The following is an 18165-nucleotide window of genomic DNA, read 5'->3' on the forward strand; positions in this document are numbered from 1 at the left end:
GATGCGGTGTTCAACAACCTGACAATTTCAATGTATCTTGAGAAATAATTAATCATCCACAGGTAGGTTGTATTATCCAGATAGAAAAGATCACTATCTGGCCTTCTGATAGAGGAGATTGTAATAATGGTTCTGGTGGGTTTGTTCTCAAGCAAGCACAAATATCACATTTCTCAACTTGCTGTTGTAGTTGTTTGCTCAGCTCAGGTCACCAAACAGAATGTTTAGCTCTTTTCCTGCATTTTGTAATGCCTCTGGGTCCCTCATGCATTTTGTCAAGGATTTCCTGTTGCACGGATGTAGTGATAATCGGTCTGGACTCCTTCAACAAGAAATAAGATCCACAGAAACTGTCCAATATGTCTTCAGTGAAATTTCTGACTTGGTCTGTTTTTCTCCAATCCACTTTGCATAGTCATGATATGGCACAGCAATTCATCTGCCTCTTGCTTCTTTTTCAGTTCTTGCAGGTATTTTTCTGTGATTGGTAAAGTAACAAGTATTGCATCTATGAAATCTTCTATGAGCAGTTCCTCTTGTTTACACTCTTGATGTGGTGTGTCTAGCATTTGGGCCCTACTGCTAAACTACAAAGTATTTATGAATTTTAGTCCCTGTTATCTGTTTGACAAATTTCTTCAGATACCATGTTTGGATAACTTGCTGCCTGTGCTGTGTGGGATTTCAGTCTGGGGACAGAGAAGCTTAATCACTTAGCCATTGTATCTCTGCACTCTTGAACATCCTGCCAAGACATGCATGGTAAGAATGGTTATAGAATTCCTCAATTGAAAACTTGTTTGAAAATAGCAACAGAGGGTCCTGTGGCACCTTTGAGACTAGCAGAAGTTATTCTGAAGGTGTCAAATTTGCAAATGAACTGGAGCTCAGCAGTTTCTCTTTGGAGTCTGGTCCTGAAGTTTTTTTGCTGTAAGATGGCTACATTTACATCTGCTATTGTGTGGCCAGGGAGGTTGAAGTGTTCTCCTACAGGTTTTTGTATATTGCCATTCCTGATATCTGACTTGTGTCCATTTATCCTCTTGCGTAATGACTGTCCAGTTTGGTCAATGTACATAGCAGAGGGGCATTGCTGGCATATGATGGCGTATATAACATTGGTGGACGTGCAGGTGAATGAGCCGGTGATGTTGTAGCTGATCTGGTTAGGTCCTGTGATGGTGTTGCTGGTGTAGATATGTGGGCAGAGTTGGCATCGAGGTTTGTTGCATGGGTTGGTTCCTGAGTTAGAGTTGTTATGGTGCGGTGCGTGGTTGCTGGTGAGAATATGCTTAAGGTTGGCAGGTTGTCTGTGGGCGAGGACTGGCCTGCCTCCCAAGGTCTGTGAAAGTGAGGGATCATTGTCCAGGATGGGTTGTAGATCACAGATGATGCGTTGGAGAGGTTTAAGATGAGGACTGTAGGTGATGGCCAGTGGAGTTCTGTTGGTTTCTCTTCTGGGCCTGTCTTGTAGCAGGAATTACTTCTGTTAGTCTCAAAGGTGCCACAGGACCCTCTGTTGATTTTTACAGATTCAGACTAACACGGCTACCCCTCTGATACTTGTTGATCTCTGCAAAAGCCCACCAGACATGGCCTCAATCTATGTTTTTTCTCAATCATTTGTTGTTAAAGACATAGCTTCCCCTTCTCCCTGTGCACGCATATGTGTATACATCTTGAATAGCTAATTGTTAGAAGTACTATAAAGGGGGAAACTAATTTGCATTATATACACCTAAGATCAAATTAAGTCCTGGGATAAGCAGATACAACATCCATCAAGTAAACAGGAGTTACACACACATATCCCATCCCACAATGGCTTTCTATTATGTACACTGTTACCAATTCAAAACTGAATAGGTCACAAGAAAGAGCTTCTAAGGTGTGACTGGAATGTGCATCATATTGTCTCAAAATATTCTATTTATAACATCCTGCAGAAGTGCACTTAGCCTGCTCTTAATCTTTTTATGCTGGTATCTTTTTCATAACTATAAACCTATCCCTATTAAGTATTTTTGTTGCTTTATCCTACACTGGATGAGCAGCCTGGAGGATAGAAAAGCAGAAAATAGAAAGAGTATGTGTATGTCTCTAGGGAGAAAGGAAAGGAAGGAGGACTGGCAAGTCAAATACAAAATCCAATGAACTTTCATAAGTCTCAGTTAGACAGGAACTCAAGCCCCTGATTAAAAAACACCACAGTGATAAATACTGTCACCCACTGTTTCTACTCAGTGACTTTTAGATAAAACCAAAACATTTAAATATATATTGAAATAATAAAATAGAGGTCTATTAACTGCATTCCATAAGCATTGGGATCCAGTGTGATAATGGAAAAGCTAACCTCTTTTCAGCTGAGCTGACATTCCAATTTTCTGCATCACTACCAATGATAATGTTACACAAACTGTGTTCAAACATTAAATTAATTCCCATTAAATCAATATCCTTAAAGGCCAAGCAGTCCTTTAATAATTACCTGATTAAGATTATGTTAGCATAACATATTAGTTATAGTATATTTATTAATTCCCTTTTCAGTGATAAATCTTGTTTTCCCACCCAGCTCCCTGACACTGTGACAGAAAGGTAAAGAGTGGAATGGGAAGCACATCACTATGGCACATAGCAACTACTCTGAAACCTATCATAACATCAGTGACACTTCTGACACACAGATTTTCTGGATTTGGGTTTCTAATATCCAGCATTAGTGGTCTGACAGCCCAAGTGCTGCAAGAATGAATTTCTGGATCTTGAAGAAGTTATACACAAACCCAGAGTCTCGAAGGCAGTGACTCACATAGGGCACCGGTAGCTTTTGCAACAACTGAACTCCATCCTTCTACAGAGTTTGCAAAATCTGCTAAGTTTTCTAATGAAAAATGCAATGCATTATAGATGAAAAAGTATATAACAAATAATGTGTAATAATTTAGTGCCTAGACACAGAAGTGATTAGTGCTGTAATTTCAGACAGATAGGAAGATAGATAGAGCTTACTGTGCTCCTAAAATTGTAGTTTGAAAGTTGTTAGAAAATGGATTATAAAAGTGCTTTTCAATGTCCTCCTCTGCTGTCAAAATAGAAGAGCAATGACTGTACATAAAGTTTTCACATTTAGGTGCCTAATGTTAGTTACTTGTATCCAAATTTAGGTAAATCTCCTTTAAATTAAAGGCAATGGTGAGTGTTCAGCATCTGTGGAAACCAGGCCACTTGTATCTAGGTGCTGAGATATGGATTTAGACAGGGCAGCCTAGAGGATTCAGGGGGCCCCCGCCGCCAAATTGCCACTGAAGACCCGGCACTTCGGCTGTGGGTCCCGGAGCGGAAGGACCCCCCGCCGTGGGTCATCGGGGCACTTTGTCGGTGGGTCCTGGAGTGGAAGGACCCCCTGCTGCCGAATTGCCCCTGAAGAACCGGAGTGGAAGAAGCTCCGGGGATCCGGGCCCCACAAGAGTTTTCCAGGGCCCCAGAGTGAGTGAAGGACTTCGTTCCAGGAGCCCCGAAAAACTCTCATGGGGGCCCCTGCAGGGCCCGGGGCCTGGGGCAAATTGCCCCCCCCTTTGGGCGGCCCTGGATTTAGACACTTATATTTCAAAATGTATCTTTTGCTGAAAATTTATAATGATAACAATGTATATTATAACCCAGTGGTTCTCAACCTTTCCAGACTACTGTACCCCTTTCAGGAGCCTGATTTGTTTTGTATACCCCCAAGTTTCACCTCACTTAAAAACTATTTGCTTACAAAATCAGACATAAAAATACAAAAAAGTGTCACAGCACGCTATTATTGAAAGATCACTTTCTCATTTTTACCATATCATGATAAAATAAATGGATTGGAATATAAATATTGTACTTATCTTTCAGTGTATAGTATATAGAGCAGCACAAACAAGTCATTGTTTGTATAAAATTGTAGTTTGTACTGACTTTGTTATTTTATGTTGCCTGTTGTAAAACTAGACAAATATCTAGATGGGTTGATGTACCCCCTTGGAAGACCTCTGCGTACCCCCAGGGATACATGTACCCCTGGTTGAGAAACATTGTTATAATCAAAACACCCTCAAGTTCCAATTTTGCTGTTGTCCAGTCTCTCTAAAATGAATCTTGAGACCCATCTCTTGTTTACATTTCAACATAAAATACTGTATTAGCCTAGAGTTAAAGTTGATGAAGTCCATTCTTAAATATCCCATTAACACACTTTTTAAATTAAATTCTTGGATTACCAAACACCATCTAATTGGATTATATAATCATAAATAATTCTGCAATATTGCTCTGCAATTTGGTCAATAGTGTTTTTTTAAAAAAACAAACAAACAAACGTGTCTGAGCATATAATCCTACTGTCGTTCACTACCTTTACACATCTCAGTGCAATAATTTCACATTCAAAACTCCACTATTTGACCCTATGTCTGCAGATGTACAAACACACTGTTTTGAGGTATAGTCTCTATCTGACACCTGGAGAATTTCTGTATTTGTGCTAGTGTCCCCCACAGGGGATCCAATTCTGACCAGAATTAGATCAAAATCAAGCCCATTAATTTGCACTTTACCTCACTGTATGCACATGTAAACACACTGCTGTAACTACCGTAAATTCATGAGATATGCATTTGTTAGTTATTATTTTATAGACTATGACATCCAGTGCTGCAAAAACTCACACATGGCCAGATTTTCAGAAGTGCTGAGTACACACAAACCCTATGGAAGTTAATTGGAGCTACAAATGCTTAACACCTTTGAAAATCCAACCGTAATTAGTCTCTACTGCACAAATACATAACAGAACAAGAAGCCGAGTCATATACAACTGAGATAGTGATACCTTGTCAACAGGCCGTTCCAGGATATTGTATGTACTCTCTTCAGGAATAGTAACAGGAATTGTGAGTTAACTGCAAACGGGTCATATGTACATATATTTAACATTGCTCAATTTAATGTCATTAATGAGATATTAAAGCACTACTGGATCTCTTTGCCTACCTAGAGTGGGAGGGCATTATGAACACTCTGCTGTTAGGAGGGAAGACTCCCTTTTGGCCCAAACTGAGCTAACAGAACACCCAGGCAACTAAACGACAATCCAATAGCAATATTAGGATGGGCAGGAATGAACAAACTGGTGGAGGGGGAAAAAAAAGAACCTGCTTTTTCCACCAAAACTTCACCCTTTCCCCCTTTTCTAATACTGACCAAAGCTTTTCTGAACATTGTGAGATCATTTATCTTTGCTCCTTATTACTTTTCATTTGCATTCATCTCTGTGGGCAGGTCTTCACTACATGGGGGGGTCGATTTAAGATACGCAAATTCAGCTACGCTATTCGCGTAGCTGAATTCTACGTATCGGAGTCGACTTACACCGCTGTGAGGACGGCGGCAAAATCGACCTCCGCAGCTCCCCGCCGATGGTGCTTACTCCCACCTCCGCTGGTGGAGTAAGAGCGTCGATTCGGGGATCGATTGTCGCGTCCCGATGAGACGCGATAATTCGATCCCTGAGAGATCGATTTCTACCTGCCGATTCAAGGCGGGTAGCGTAGACCTAGCCTGTGCTTCCAAATTCTCGGTGGGACTGGAACATGAAATGATGAAATTCGGAAAGAACAGTTACTTGTGCTATTGCCAACCTACTAAGAAACACTAGAAACCTTAAGAGAAACCTGTCTTTAGGATTATTTTCCAATTTCCAGCACCAGACACTGACACCTTAATACTATGGTGGTAGGGGCACCATAAATACCTCATATACAATAGGTCAATCTTGCAGATTCAAGAACTTTAATAAGACTCCAAACTTTGGAGTGCTCATCTGAATTCAACTCTAATCTTGTGGCGTTCACCCCTCACTAATTTAGGAGTTGTTATTAAGTTACAACAGTAAATACATTTTGAAGTTTAGACTGAAATTCTATCTTAAATATGTCCAATAATGTTATTGAAAAGCTCACCCAAATCTAGATGTCCTAAAGTAATGCAATGATTTTTCACAGCACACATAGAAAGTTTTTAGCCTTTTAAGGATTTAGGGTAGACTTGAATATTACTGTAATACAGTTTATTTATTTAATACACTACTACCAGGCCACACATTTAAATGGCCCGATTCTTGGTGTGAATGAGCAATTACTCTGTTGAAATCAGTGGGTCAAAGTCTTCAGAAGTGCAAATCAGCCTTAAAGCTGATTTAACTGGCCAATGGATGTTTACTTCTGTAGAGAAGTGGGGCGGTAGGGGGAGGAGGGGGAGAGAGAGAAGTAGCTATTGCAATAAATTAAACATATGTTGATACTTAAAGAATTCTGCTAGCTGCTATTTCCAGGCATGAAAACCTGATGATCCCACTCAACTACATGGTTCTATTATCATTGCTCATTAGTAGCCTGTGTCTAGAAGCTTTGCTATCTGCCATCTTCGCTGTTACCTTTGCCCTACACAGCTGACAGAGAAAGAGAATCTTGGTTAAGACCAACACATATACATTCATCTCAGTTGGTGAATTACAGGCAGGTTTCATTACTTATTAGCCAAACACCACTTTAATAACTTTAAAAGCACTTAAAGGATGAAGCCCAAATCTGTGATTTCTTCCCTTCCATCTCCAAAGAATTTAAATTTAGCTGCTGCCAACTCCTATGCTGGGATCCTGCTGTAGTGAAGATAATCCTACTTAACTCATAAACTGGGAGACAGAGAGAAAACGGCTCTCAGGGTTCTATGGGGCGAGGGACCCAGTCTCAGCAATCAGCAACAGGCTGGCCAGCACGGTCAAAAGCCTCATCCTGTGTCTTGATCTGCTTCCTTTGTAAAGTGATTTTTGGCTTGTTCCTGTTATATGCATTTTAATATTGGAAGAGGGTCTGGGAATAAAACTCAGCAGCAGACGAAGGAATAATATGTTGTTGGCAGCTTGAAAAACCTCTGAGCCTTTCCTGTTTTTATACTCTTCAGGCAATCTTTCCTGGTACCAAAATACCAGCTGCTATTATGAAGAAAAGCGACGTGGGTGGTTACCAGTGTGGTGCTACTGCCACGGAGGAGGGACTCCCTGCAGAACTGAAAGGAATGGAAATCTACCAAGAGTTCCCATCTAAACTCATGTTCATCTGGCACCTACCATATCCTCTAGTGAAAAGGTTGGATCAATTTGTGGATAAGATTTCTGCCATCCAAACAGAAGGCCAGGATGTTTAATAACTGTGGATGGAGAAGACAGATTGAAAAGCTAACAAAAAAAGCCTTCTAAACCCTGAAATTCCCACGTTTACAGTGTAAATTGCAGTTCAGGAAACTCTAACAGCTGAACAAGTGACTAAGGCCGGTCTGCAAGTTTAACCTCTGCAATTACTGAACATCTTCTAAGCTTTCCCAGGTGTATGTGTAGGTTAGATTGCTTTTTCGTGGAAGAAAATGTCTGTTTCTTGGCCAAGTTATTCCTTTTTGTTTCATCAATTAGATATGTACTATATATGCTCTGCAATCTGGAAAGTAAAGTGAAAGTTAATTACTTGTTCTGATTCAAATGTACCCATCCTGTAAGTCATATATGTTATACAGGTTTATGAGAAATTCTTGAAATTTAAAAACTGCTCTGTAAAAAATAATTAACTTAGATTTTTTTGGGGTGTGGGGAGGGGGAGGGAGATAGATTTCCTCTCTCTTATGGCTGGATTCCCAGGCATTCAATTATACTTTCTCCTTTGCCTCACTAGACCCCAATCGGCATTTGTACTATACCAAGGGAGACATCATCGTCTCACAGTCAGTTAATCCAGATGGGAACTAGTCCCTGGGAAAGGAAGATGTTCTCTGGGGTTTCATAGATTCATTCATCCTTTATCTCCTCACAACAAGTATGTCAGATGCACTGTAGCTAAATATACTGTCCCATTAATACAGTGCCATCACTTGAAAAGCTAGGTAGTAACCCATTAGTTCAGGCTCCTGCTAGGACTGAGTGGTACTTATCTTCAATATGAGGGTAACTTCAAGCAAATCCACTAGCATTTTAATGCTAGTGATTTTTAAATGACTAACTAACACAACTCTGGACATACTGTAAATATTCTGACTATGACCTAGGACTAGATTTTCAAGCAGAGGTGACAAAATGTACTTGTGAAATATTTGCAAATACATAAATGTATCAAACATTCTGCACGTGTTTGATAAATGCAACACAGCCACCAATTTATTTGAAATTTGGCCAGTAATTTATAAAGTGTTAACAGGTTTGGACCACACTGAGGGGCATCTGGAAAAACACTGGTTGACAGAATCATGAGGTTATAATGACACTTTTAAAGTGACAGCTCTACTGCATATACACAAGTATCAGGGGGTAGCCGTGTTAGTCTGTATCTACAAAAACAACAAGGAGTCTGGTGACACCTTAAAGACTAACAGATTTATTTGGGCATAAGCTTTCGTGAGATGCATCCGAAGAAGTGAGGTTTTTACTCACGAAAGCTTATGCCCAAATAAATCTGTTAGTCTTTAAGGTGCCACCAGACTCCTTGTTGTTTTTGCATATACACACATATACATGGACGCATTTATAGGTTTAATAACAACAACAGAAAAATAAATTACTAGATTAACTATTAGTGGAATGAAGACAACTGAGATAATGACATGGATCTCCAAGAGATAGAGTAGCTTGATGACAATACCCAATATATCTTAATTCCACCTTCAAAGCATCAGGAAAGAAGGGAGATTGGTTTACATGCCAATATGCCATGAGAATTTTATTTTGTGAGTATTTTGACTGCACAACTTCGGTGCCAGTAAGTTTATTCCTCTTATGCTCTTAGCCTACAGATGAGTCAGTTATTACAGAAGAATTTCAATCTATGCTGAAGACCTGGCGTAAATTTGAACAGCCATAACAATAATAATTAACAACACATAGCACTTCAATAGTGCTACTTTTGTTCAAAACAGTTTTACTGACAGAGTTTTGCTCTGAATGTTGAATCGATAGAGATTGGTGTACAGTTAATTAAGAGAAAATATCAATAGAAAAGAACGTCACAGGTAATGGTTTCCTGCTACTAGGGATATGCCAGGAGGAAGATAAGTATGACAGAGTAAATTATTAAGCAACAGTACACGTCAGGCAGTGCATTTGTAGAAGATTATAGCACACCTTGGATGTTAATCAAAGAGACACGACTGAAGGCTTTGTGGCTTTAACCCTCCAAGAAGTGCTATAATCGCATAGAAGTGCCAGTGCTTGGAGTCTTATTGATCTTATAAAATGGAACTTAAATAGGGAAAACAGTAAGATTTGCTCATTTAGAGGGCATTAGGAACATAATTGATCATTACTGACATCCCGGACAGCAAGTCAGAAAGCTCCAATTGTGACTAGAGTTCTAATCTAATCAGAACTAAAAGCCATAAACACGGCAAATCTGTGAAGCTTCCAAATCATTTATTTCATAACACTGTTATAAGCAGTAGCATTAAGACCTTTTTTTGGATATTTTTATCACGTCATGGCTACAGGGTGAGCTGTGCATCTCGAGTGCACCTCTCAGCAAAAATAGGGGTAGAAGGGATAACAAAGGTGAAGGCAGCAGAAATAGGGAGCACCAATGGAAGTCCAGAGTACCGGCATGGAAGGGAAAATGGGAGGAGTGGGGAGACAGAGAAAGAAAATGTGGGGAGAGAAGGCAGAGACAAGGGGTCTTGTAGTAGAGAGGCAAGGGTTAGGGCCCTGCTTTTATGTCATGTCCCCTGAGCTCTGTAACTCCTGAATTATGCTGCAAGTAGGTTTCCAGTGCTACAGAGGAAATTGTGAACACACACACAAAACAACCCACATCAGCAACTAAAAACGCTCGTTTTTACTGACTTAAACATTAAGCCAATAAAATATTTCCATTCATATAAGGTTTTGTAATAGATTATGTGAGTCTTCTGCCACTTGGTAGTTTCCCTTGAATATGAGCAAGTCAAAAAGAATAAATTCAAAAAGTTCACCGTAAATTTGAAATTCTCCACAATCTGAATCTATTCATTTCCTCAATTTTTAGTCAGGCCACACTGTGTAAGGCAAATCCCTACGTAATAAAGTGCTTACAGAGAGAAGGGTGATGTTACAAATTGTCATGCCTGGCTGAACTGCACAAAGCTATGAACCGATCAGCATTTATTTTTAGTGTGACTCAACCCATGCCACTAGTTGGCCAACAGCATTAAATTATTTTTCCCTTTGACACATCACATTATACTGTGGTGAGGTAATGAGTTTTATTAGAGATCAAGTACAATGGATATATGTAGTAGTAAGGTAAGGTATTTTAATACACTGGACGCGGATTTGCTGTTCAATAACTGGAAACATACAAATGGACTGCATCAGTGTTGAGTGAATGGTTCAGGTTTAAAACCAAACTAACTCACCAATGAAGCCTCTCATGCATAGATGAGTTGGAAAGATTTTGACTCAATTTATATTGTTTTTGCTTTAATCTTTGTGGCTCTTTCTGTCAGGGGTTCAGGAGAAATGAGCAAGAGACAAAACCCATATAGCAGCCTCATAATCCACATAGTAGGAGTGTTCTGCCTCTTGATGTACTTTACCGTACACCTCTCTATTCCTGGTAGAATAGGTGCATTGTCCATTCACTCCTGGAACCATTTAGTTTCCACTTATGGTTTCTTTCAACAAACAGGCCACAGCATAACATGTTTCATAAGTCCAGAGGCCTACTAACAAGCTGTTTAACCTCATTAGCCCCCAAAAGATGGCGGTGTTAGAACACCACACTCCAGGGAATGTGTTAAACCACATTCCTATTCTGTTAAACCACATTTCTATTCTGGAAAAAGACTGTAAAAATGGCATTGTAGGTTTGATAGAAGGGATACACACCATCTATTGAAAAACAGGTTCCATCCAAAAGGTGCAGTTCATGCCTGGGCTGTGGGCAGCACATTACTTGGGAAAAACTTAAAGGCCAATGTTAAGAGCTGAGCTTGAGCGGCTAAGGTGGAAGAGGGGATCTTGTGTCTCAATGAGTCCAGTCAAATTTGCTCAGTAAACAAGAGTTGTTTTTCTTAACTGACAACTCTGCAAATTCCAGGTGGGATCTGAAAGTCAAACTGGGTTCTTTCTGTGTCATGTGTTATCTCGTGCACCATGACCAGCAAAAAGCGTTCTGAATGCTAAATTATGCCTTCGGTTACACTTGTGTAACTCATTAAAAGTGAACAGAGTTGCACATTTTGCTACACTGTCTGCCTTTCAGGAAACACTTAAAAAACCTAAACTTTTGTCACTAAAGATTAAATTAATTCACAGTCACAGTTCAACCATCAGACTTATCCATTTGACTCTAGTGTAGGGTAATAATATGTTTATTTTCACCTGTGTTTTTGAGCTTGCGAAAGTGCAAAAGTTAAAAATGACAAATGGGATTTGAAAAGCACATCAGCAAGCTAAACTTAACATAAAATACAAATTATCACAACAGATCATAGCTATTGTATGAACGGCACAGGTTTTAGTTAGTTTAGAATTAACTGGTGAAAGTAGTTCCTTCTGTTCTTAACTAAATAGAATACACAGTTTGTTAAAGCGTAACATATATTTTATTCGAAAGGCCTGTTTTTCCTTTAAACCTGTGGTTAAGCCTGGAATCAGCCACTGTGCTCAAGTATCTTTGTTTACTTAAAACATGAAAAAAGAAGCCAGGACATGTTTGGTTGGCCTAAGCAAAAAATACAGTGCTTCCAAAGCTCTAGCAGTCTTAGGATCATGCAGCTTTGTTTCTTTCAGTGCAGGACATAAAAATATTTGTGTCTGTAGGTTTTGAGAATAGAAATGAGCACCTTGTCATGTTTTAAATCAGCAGCCAAAGGACTTCTTAAGTGAACATGACAGCATTTAAAACGTCCTATGCTACCTTGATTAAGATGTGTCAATCACAATTAACAGCGACAGATTTGCTATTCTAAAACAAATAAATCCTGCAATAAAACTTCTTTGCTGCATGAAAAGCGGATGACGAGTGACTGCAGAAGGCAAACCTACCACTATAGCCAGTTAATCTGTCAATAGAAATTACTTTCATTATTTCCTGTATTCACTAGGGTTGGTAAACAATAGAACTTCAGCTAATACAGTTTTTGTTGCATACAAATTGAATGTGAAATACTGGATGACATTATAAATGAATCTCTTTTTGCTATTGCACTGGAATCCTGAGGCCCTCTGAGTCTTCATGATTAAATCAGTCTGTAAACTTCATATATTTTTCTATCAACCCTATTAAATTCATGTCTTTTTCTCATCTACCAAATTAAGGGGTGTCCTTCCACCTGCTATTTGAAGGAGACTTGTCTTCCTTGACTCTACACACGCAACAAAAACAAAAGGAACATTCACACTTCTCACAGAGGATTGTGAGAAGTGTGTGCTGAAAATCCACATGGTGGGGTAAGCTCTCTCTTTTCAAGTAAAAGCCTCTTTCAGCTTTCCAAGCTTGTGGGCTTCCTCTGCATGTTTCCCACAGTAGTTTTTGTGCTATCAGCCATCATGTCCCTCCTGTGGCTTTTATTCGTACCGAGTAACTCCTCACACTCCTCATCCTATCAGCAAAAGCCATGCTTGTGAATCTCCTGAGGAAATGTCCTTCCTTTACTCTTTCCAACAACTCTGCCCATCTGCCATCTGGACTATTTTGTTTCCGTCTCGTTCATTTGTGGCTCTCACACTCCATTCTAAATGCTCCCTTCCAGTGCTCATTCTTTCCCCCTCCTGCCCTTTTATATTGGTTTAATTTGGCTCACGAGAGTGGCTGGGAATTTTTTCTGTGTCTGCTTACTGAGCACCAAACAGAGTTTCATGGCCTCAAAAAGAGCTATGACCCTAAAACAAGTCAATACATTGAGGAGCAGAGACTTATGTGGAAGGGCTAAAGTGGACCATTCAGATAATTCATGAACTTGAAGTGGATAATTAAACAAACTTGGCTCTTTGAAATGTTTAATATGCAGCTTTAGGGGATGACAGGGAATTAAGGATCTTAGGGTGGTAGGGTCAATACCAAGCAATAATCCCATGGATACACACCATCCATTGAAAAATGGGTTCCATCTGAAAGGTGCAATTGATGCCTGGGCTGTGGGCAGCATGTTATTTGGGGAAAACTTCAGTGCCAATGTCAAGAGCTGAGCTTGGGTGGTTAAAGTGACAGAGGGGATCTTGGGGTAGCCGTGTTAGTCTGTATCTACAAAAACAACAAAGAGTCTGGTGGCACCTTAAAGACTAACAGATTTATTTGGGCATAAGCTTTCGTGAGTAAAAACCTCACTTCTTCGGATGCATAGGGGATCTTGTGTCTCAGTGAGTCCCTATCAAATTTGCTCAGTAAACAGAAGTGATTTTTCTTAACTGTCAACTCTGCAAACTCAAGCTGGGATCTGAAAGTCAAACTGGGTTCTTTCTGTATCATGGGGTATCTCATGCACCATGACCATCTGGACAACTACCAAAGGGGAGAATAATGTAATTTCTAAAATATTCCATTTCATAATATCAAAGTCAATGGAAGGCACTTTATATAGAGAATTTCATCCAGGTTCAAGCTTACGTCCACGAGCTGTGTGGGAGTTTTGAGACTGCAGCAGTGATGGTTGTTTATACAGCAGACGCTCCATGGATTAGCAGACGTGCATCTATTGTGCCTGTACTGACCCATGAAAGACTGCACGTACAAATGCTAAAGGCTATTGTTCCACTTGTCCAACTATTTTTAGTTTTCTGAGTCTTCTACCTTCCTTTCCAGAGCCAGTATTTGATTTGGTTTTCTGATTCTGGTTTGTAGTAGTGTTAATATTCTGACATAGAAATTAGAGGTTAAGACATAGTGGCACAAAGTTTATCTACTAAGTCTGGGTCAGCAATCTGCGATCCTTCAGGGATATCTGACTAAACTTCTGCCCAAGGGGCACGGGTTTGAAGAAACAGAGTATAAATGGCACTGAGGAGTAACCTTAGTCAATCAGAATGCTAGAGGAGACAGAGAAAGTATCCAATAAGATTAAAAACGCCTAGGTGAGACTAAAAAAAAGACATAGAAATATTGAGATGAGTCAACAGTAGACATAGTAATAAGACCCTATTGCACAGGTGAAGATTCTAAATTTAGATCCAAAGCTACTTTCAAAGATTTTCTGTCTGATTTGGCATCAGAACCTATTATGAACATTATTTATGAGTAACCTGCTAGTAAAATATTAGAATTACTCTACTCAGAGTTGTGGTGACAGACATTGCCTTTTATGGAATTAGACAAATACAAAGTAAAACAGGTTAGCGTGTAACGATTCTGAGCTTTTCATCACACATACAGAAGGCTGCTGCATGTCAAAGGCTTAGACTTCATGGATGCTTTTAAGCCACCCAGGGATAGAGGAGTCATAAGAATCCATGGTAGCTGGAATAGCATGTATACTTTCCTCTGTGCTAAAGATGAATTTTGCTTCTTACCTTGCTGCACAAAGGATCCATAAACGAACCACATGGAGTTGTACAGTGTTGTAGAAGTCATTGATCCCATCTGCAGGCGTGGTGGGTTGAGCCAGTTCAAAAGGTAGACCAGAAGTCCTACCAGAAGCACAGTGCCAGCTATGCAGGCCCACAGGGAGAGGTCAAATGGTGCCAAACAGGCAAACATGTCCACGGTCTTCTCAGCCTTTCGAAGCAGCACACCCACTGAGTAGTCCATGTAACGGGTTGTGAAATCGACCACATTTTCTCGATCAGGGGTAATGGTTAAAGCAGAAATCCCTATGTCGGCTCTCTAAGAAAGAGAAAAGAGAATTCACTAACATGAGCAACAGAAAAAAAATCTTGGCTCTAACTTGCTTTATAGCACCTAAACTTTTCATGGAAAAACTGATGCCAAGGCCAATGTCTTAAGTATGCTGTAAGTAAGTATGAAAATGCTCCTAAGGAGATGAACAGAATAGCTGCATGTGAATCTTACATTTCTTTGACCAAATCTTGGCTGGCTAGACTCAGGTACATTAGTTTCCCAGCATTATTAGTGTCCAAAAAAATCAAGAAAAATATTTCAAATACAAATAATAGCTGGAGAAAATTTCTTTTGGTCATTTTTCTTGGCATGGCTTATCAGGGACATCATTGTCATAGAGACAACAGGTAGACCTTGTGTATAGTATTCCTATTCAGAAGAAATTAGTTTCTTGATAGAAGCCACATGATACCTAGAATTCTGATGACCCAAGGATTATGACAAAGGGCCACTGCATGTCATTACATTTCATTTGTCCTGGGTTTTCTGGCTGCCTATTAACTGTAGAATAATCAATATCCTATGTGGTACCTTCAATATTGGAGTTTTTATAGCACTTAAAACTGAGCTACTGTACCATATGGTTACCTGTCCTTCAGGTGTCATAGAATGGCTTGGTTTCACAGACATCTATATAATTTAAAACAATCCATTTAAGAGCTGAAGGGGATTAAAAAATTCCTTGATCTTATCATCCCAATTCTCAGCTTGTCTCTGAAACATTAGGTCCCTAAAGACAACAGTCACAACTACAGCAGGTGCTATTTTACTTACTTTTCACACATGCAATTATAAGTGCAGTGAAAATAGAAGAGGTACTTCAAGCAGAAACATTAACACTGTTTTTAAAAGAAATTCAAATATTGAATAAAAAGACTGTAAACTCTAGATTTTTTTTCCATATGGAAAGGAACATTTAACATACTTAAAGTTGTTACTGGTTTGAGGTAATTAGCTTCTACTGTCATTAAAGCTGTATGAGGTCCTTTCTAGGAAATGAAAAAAGTATGAATACTGGAAAGGATCAGCAAATCTATTAATTTATTGACTCTCTTGAGTTTCTTTCATCTATGTCCAAACAAGGCCAGAATTACTGCTACCCAAATATTGAGATGTATGTGATATCTTAAGTGGCATAGCATGGGAATGAAACTGTGATAAATAAAAAGTAGGCAAGGATTAGGATCCAGTTTGAAAATCCCAACTTCGTTTTGACATTTTCTGGCAATATTTTCCGCTACACATAGTACAGCCACACTATTAATCACAATAAGCTTTAGACAGGGCTTGATGTACTTAGTACAAAAGTTAATATTGATGTCTTAACTTAAACTTCAATAATCTTCTACAGTTGTGTGAGTGGGAGGGTGTGTGGAAGGGGTAGTGTTGAGATGAGTTGGGCAAAAAAGTATTTTCAAATATTCATTTGCATAAAAGCCGTGGGCCAAAGCTTCAGCAGGTCTAAACCAAGATAGCTCTACTGACTTAAATGGAACTGCATTGACTTACACCAGTAGAGAATTTGGCCTCATGAATTCACTTTTGATTGTATTCATATCCCTTTCTGTTAGTTTTCAGTGAATGATCGTTTGATGTTTTTTGATTCACAGGCAGCAAAAGTCTCAGGAATATTTGTGCAGATTCATCAGAGTGAAGGTTTGCACAAGACTCGGTCACATACTTGAAAGTCACTTTGATTTCCTTCTGCCTCTTTATAAAAGTATTCAATCACTCAGGTGAAGAGCTTAAAGAAAACCATATGACTCTGATGACCTAGCATACCCCAGAATAATCAGAGCTGAGAACACTTTACAAATGACCCACTCTGAAATGTTTTCCACATAAAGTGTACATCAATTTTGAATAATGAACAACTTATAAAAGTCAAAGTCAGTTCACGAATAATTAATTAACAGAGACAAGGCTAAATGCAATTTTTTTGTATGTTTGATTCAAGTCTGGTGTTGAGTAAGATTTCGTGGTTATAGAGCGACCCTAGCAGTCTCGAGTTGTTCTAATCTCTAGTCTGAGCTGTTGCCGGTTAATTTTAGGTCAGTTATTTAACCAACTGTAATTGTTATTAAAATATTTCCCTACCTCACAAGAGTACAGTGAGGTATAATTAATTTAACGTTTTTAAATGATTTGATATCCTTGGATGAAAAACAATATAGTTTGGAGAGTGCGAAGGATTCTTTTAAAAAAACAGGAGATTACTGCAATATTGACTAACTGCAATCATGATTAAAGCTTTTTTAAATAAACAGGTTTTCACAAGAGATGTGTTGAAGTGTGTTGTATGGAAGAGCACAGTATCATGTCATTTGTGGAGATGTTGCTTATATTTTACCTCCTTGGAATGAATTGTTCCAAATTTCCTCTGCATTACTACTCCAGTACTCCAGTTGCTCCAATACTTCTGTTAGTCTTAAAGGTGCCACAGGACCCTCTGTTGCTTTTTACAGATTCAGACTAACATGGTTACCCCTCTGATACTCCAGTACAGTTATCAGCGAGCTATGACAGAGGATCGCCGTTGTTCTAATGGAAGTATTCCATTTCCTTTGTGATATTACAGAAGTCATTGCAATACAGTTATGTCTACTGATAAGGCAGTGGTAGTAAAGTGGTAAAAGGAATGGTGAAAGATAAATCCTGTCTTTTCAGTGCTATTGTGTTCAGCGCTGGCTTCAGCTTTTTTGCCGCCCCAAGCGGCAAAGAAGAAAAAAAAAAAAAAGATAAAGTTGCGATCGGTGGCAGCTCAACGGCGCCGCTTCATTCTTCGGCGGGAATTCGGCGGCTGGTCCGTCCCTCCGAGAGGGCCCGAGGGACCCGCCGCCAAATTCCTGCCAAAGACCCGGATGTGCCGCCCCTTTTCATGGGCCGCCCCAAGCACCTGCTTCCTGCGCTGGTGTCGGCCCTGATTGTGTTTAGGTTTCTTTTTAAGAAGGAATATTACTACCCACATACTTATTTTATTTACTGAATTTTAACCAGTGTATTCCCAGAGAACAATTTCTTTACCACTGATGCCAAAGTCGGTTAGTAATAATACTGGCTAGTACCACTGTAGTGAAAAGTGCTACTAACAAGTACCAGCCTGGTTGCCACTGTACTGCATTTGCTTCATATTAAGTGAGAGAGATCTTTTATGAATAGAGATGTATTATATGAACTGCAGGAAAACTGTGAAAATGATTTTTGTAGTGTATTTGTAACAATATAATATCTCACTGGGTGATGATTAAGGCTCCACGTCTGTCACGGAGGTCGCGGAAATCATGGA

At 39.4% G+C, this 18165-nt stretch overlaps 1 protein-coding gene across 1 annotated transcript in view; it reads right to left on the reverse strand.

Annotated features, from left to right (window-relative positions):
• Window positions 1-18165, reverse strand: part of GRID2 (glutamate ionotropic receptor delta type subunit 2) — a 1042513-nt gene that overhangs the window by 180741 nt on the left and 843607 nt on the right. Inside the window, exon 11 of the mRNA XM_034772953.1 lies at window positions 14552-14864. Within this exon, the coding sequence (XP_034628844.1) occupies window positions 14552-14864 (313 nt within the window). The remainder of the gene's footprint in view (window positions 1-14551; window positions 14865-18165) is intronic.

Source organism: Trachemys scripta, chromosome 5 (assembly GCF_013100865.1).
Source record: "Trachemys scripta elegans isolate TJP31775 chromosome 5, CAS_Tse_1.0, whole genome shotgun sequence".
Taxonomy (NCBI): Eukaryota; Metazoa; Chordata; order Testudines; family Emydidae; genus Trachemys; species Trachemys scripta.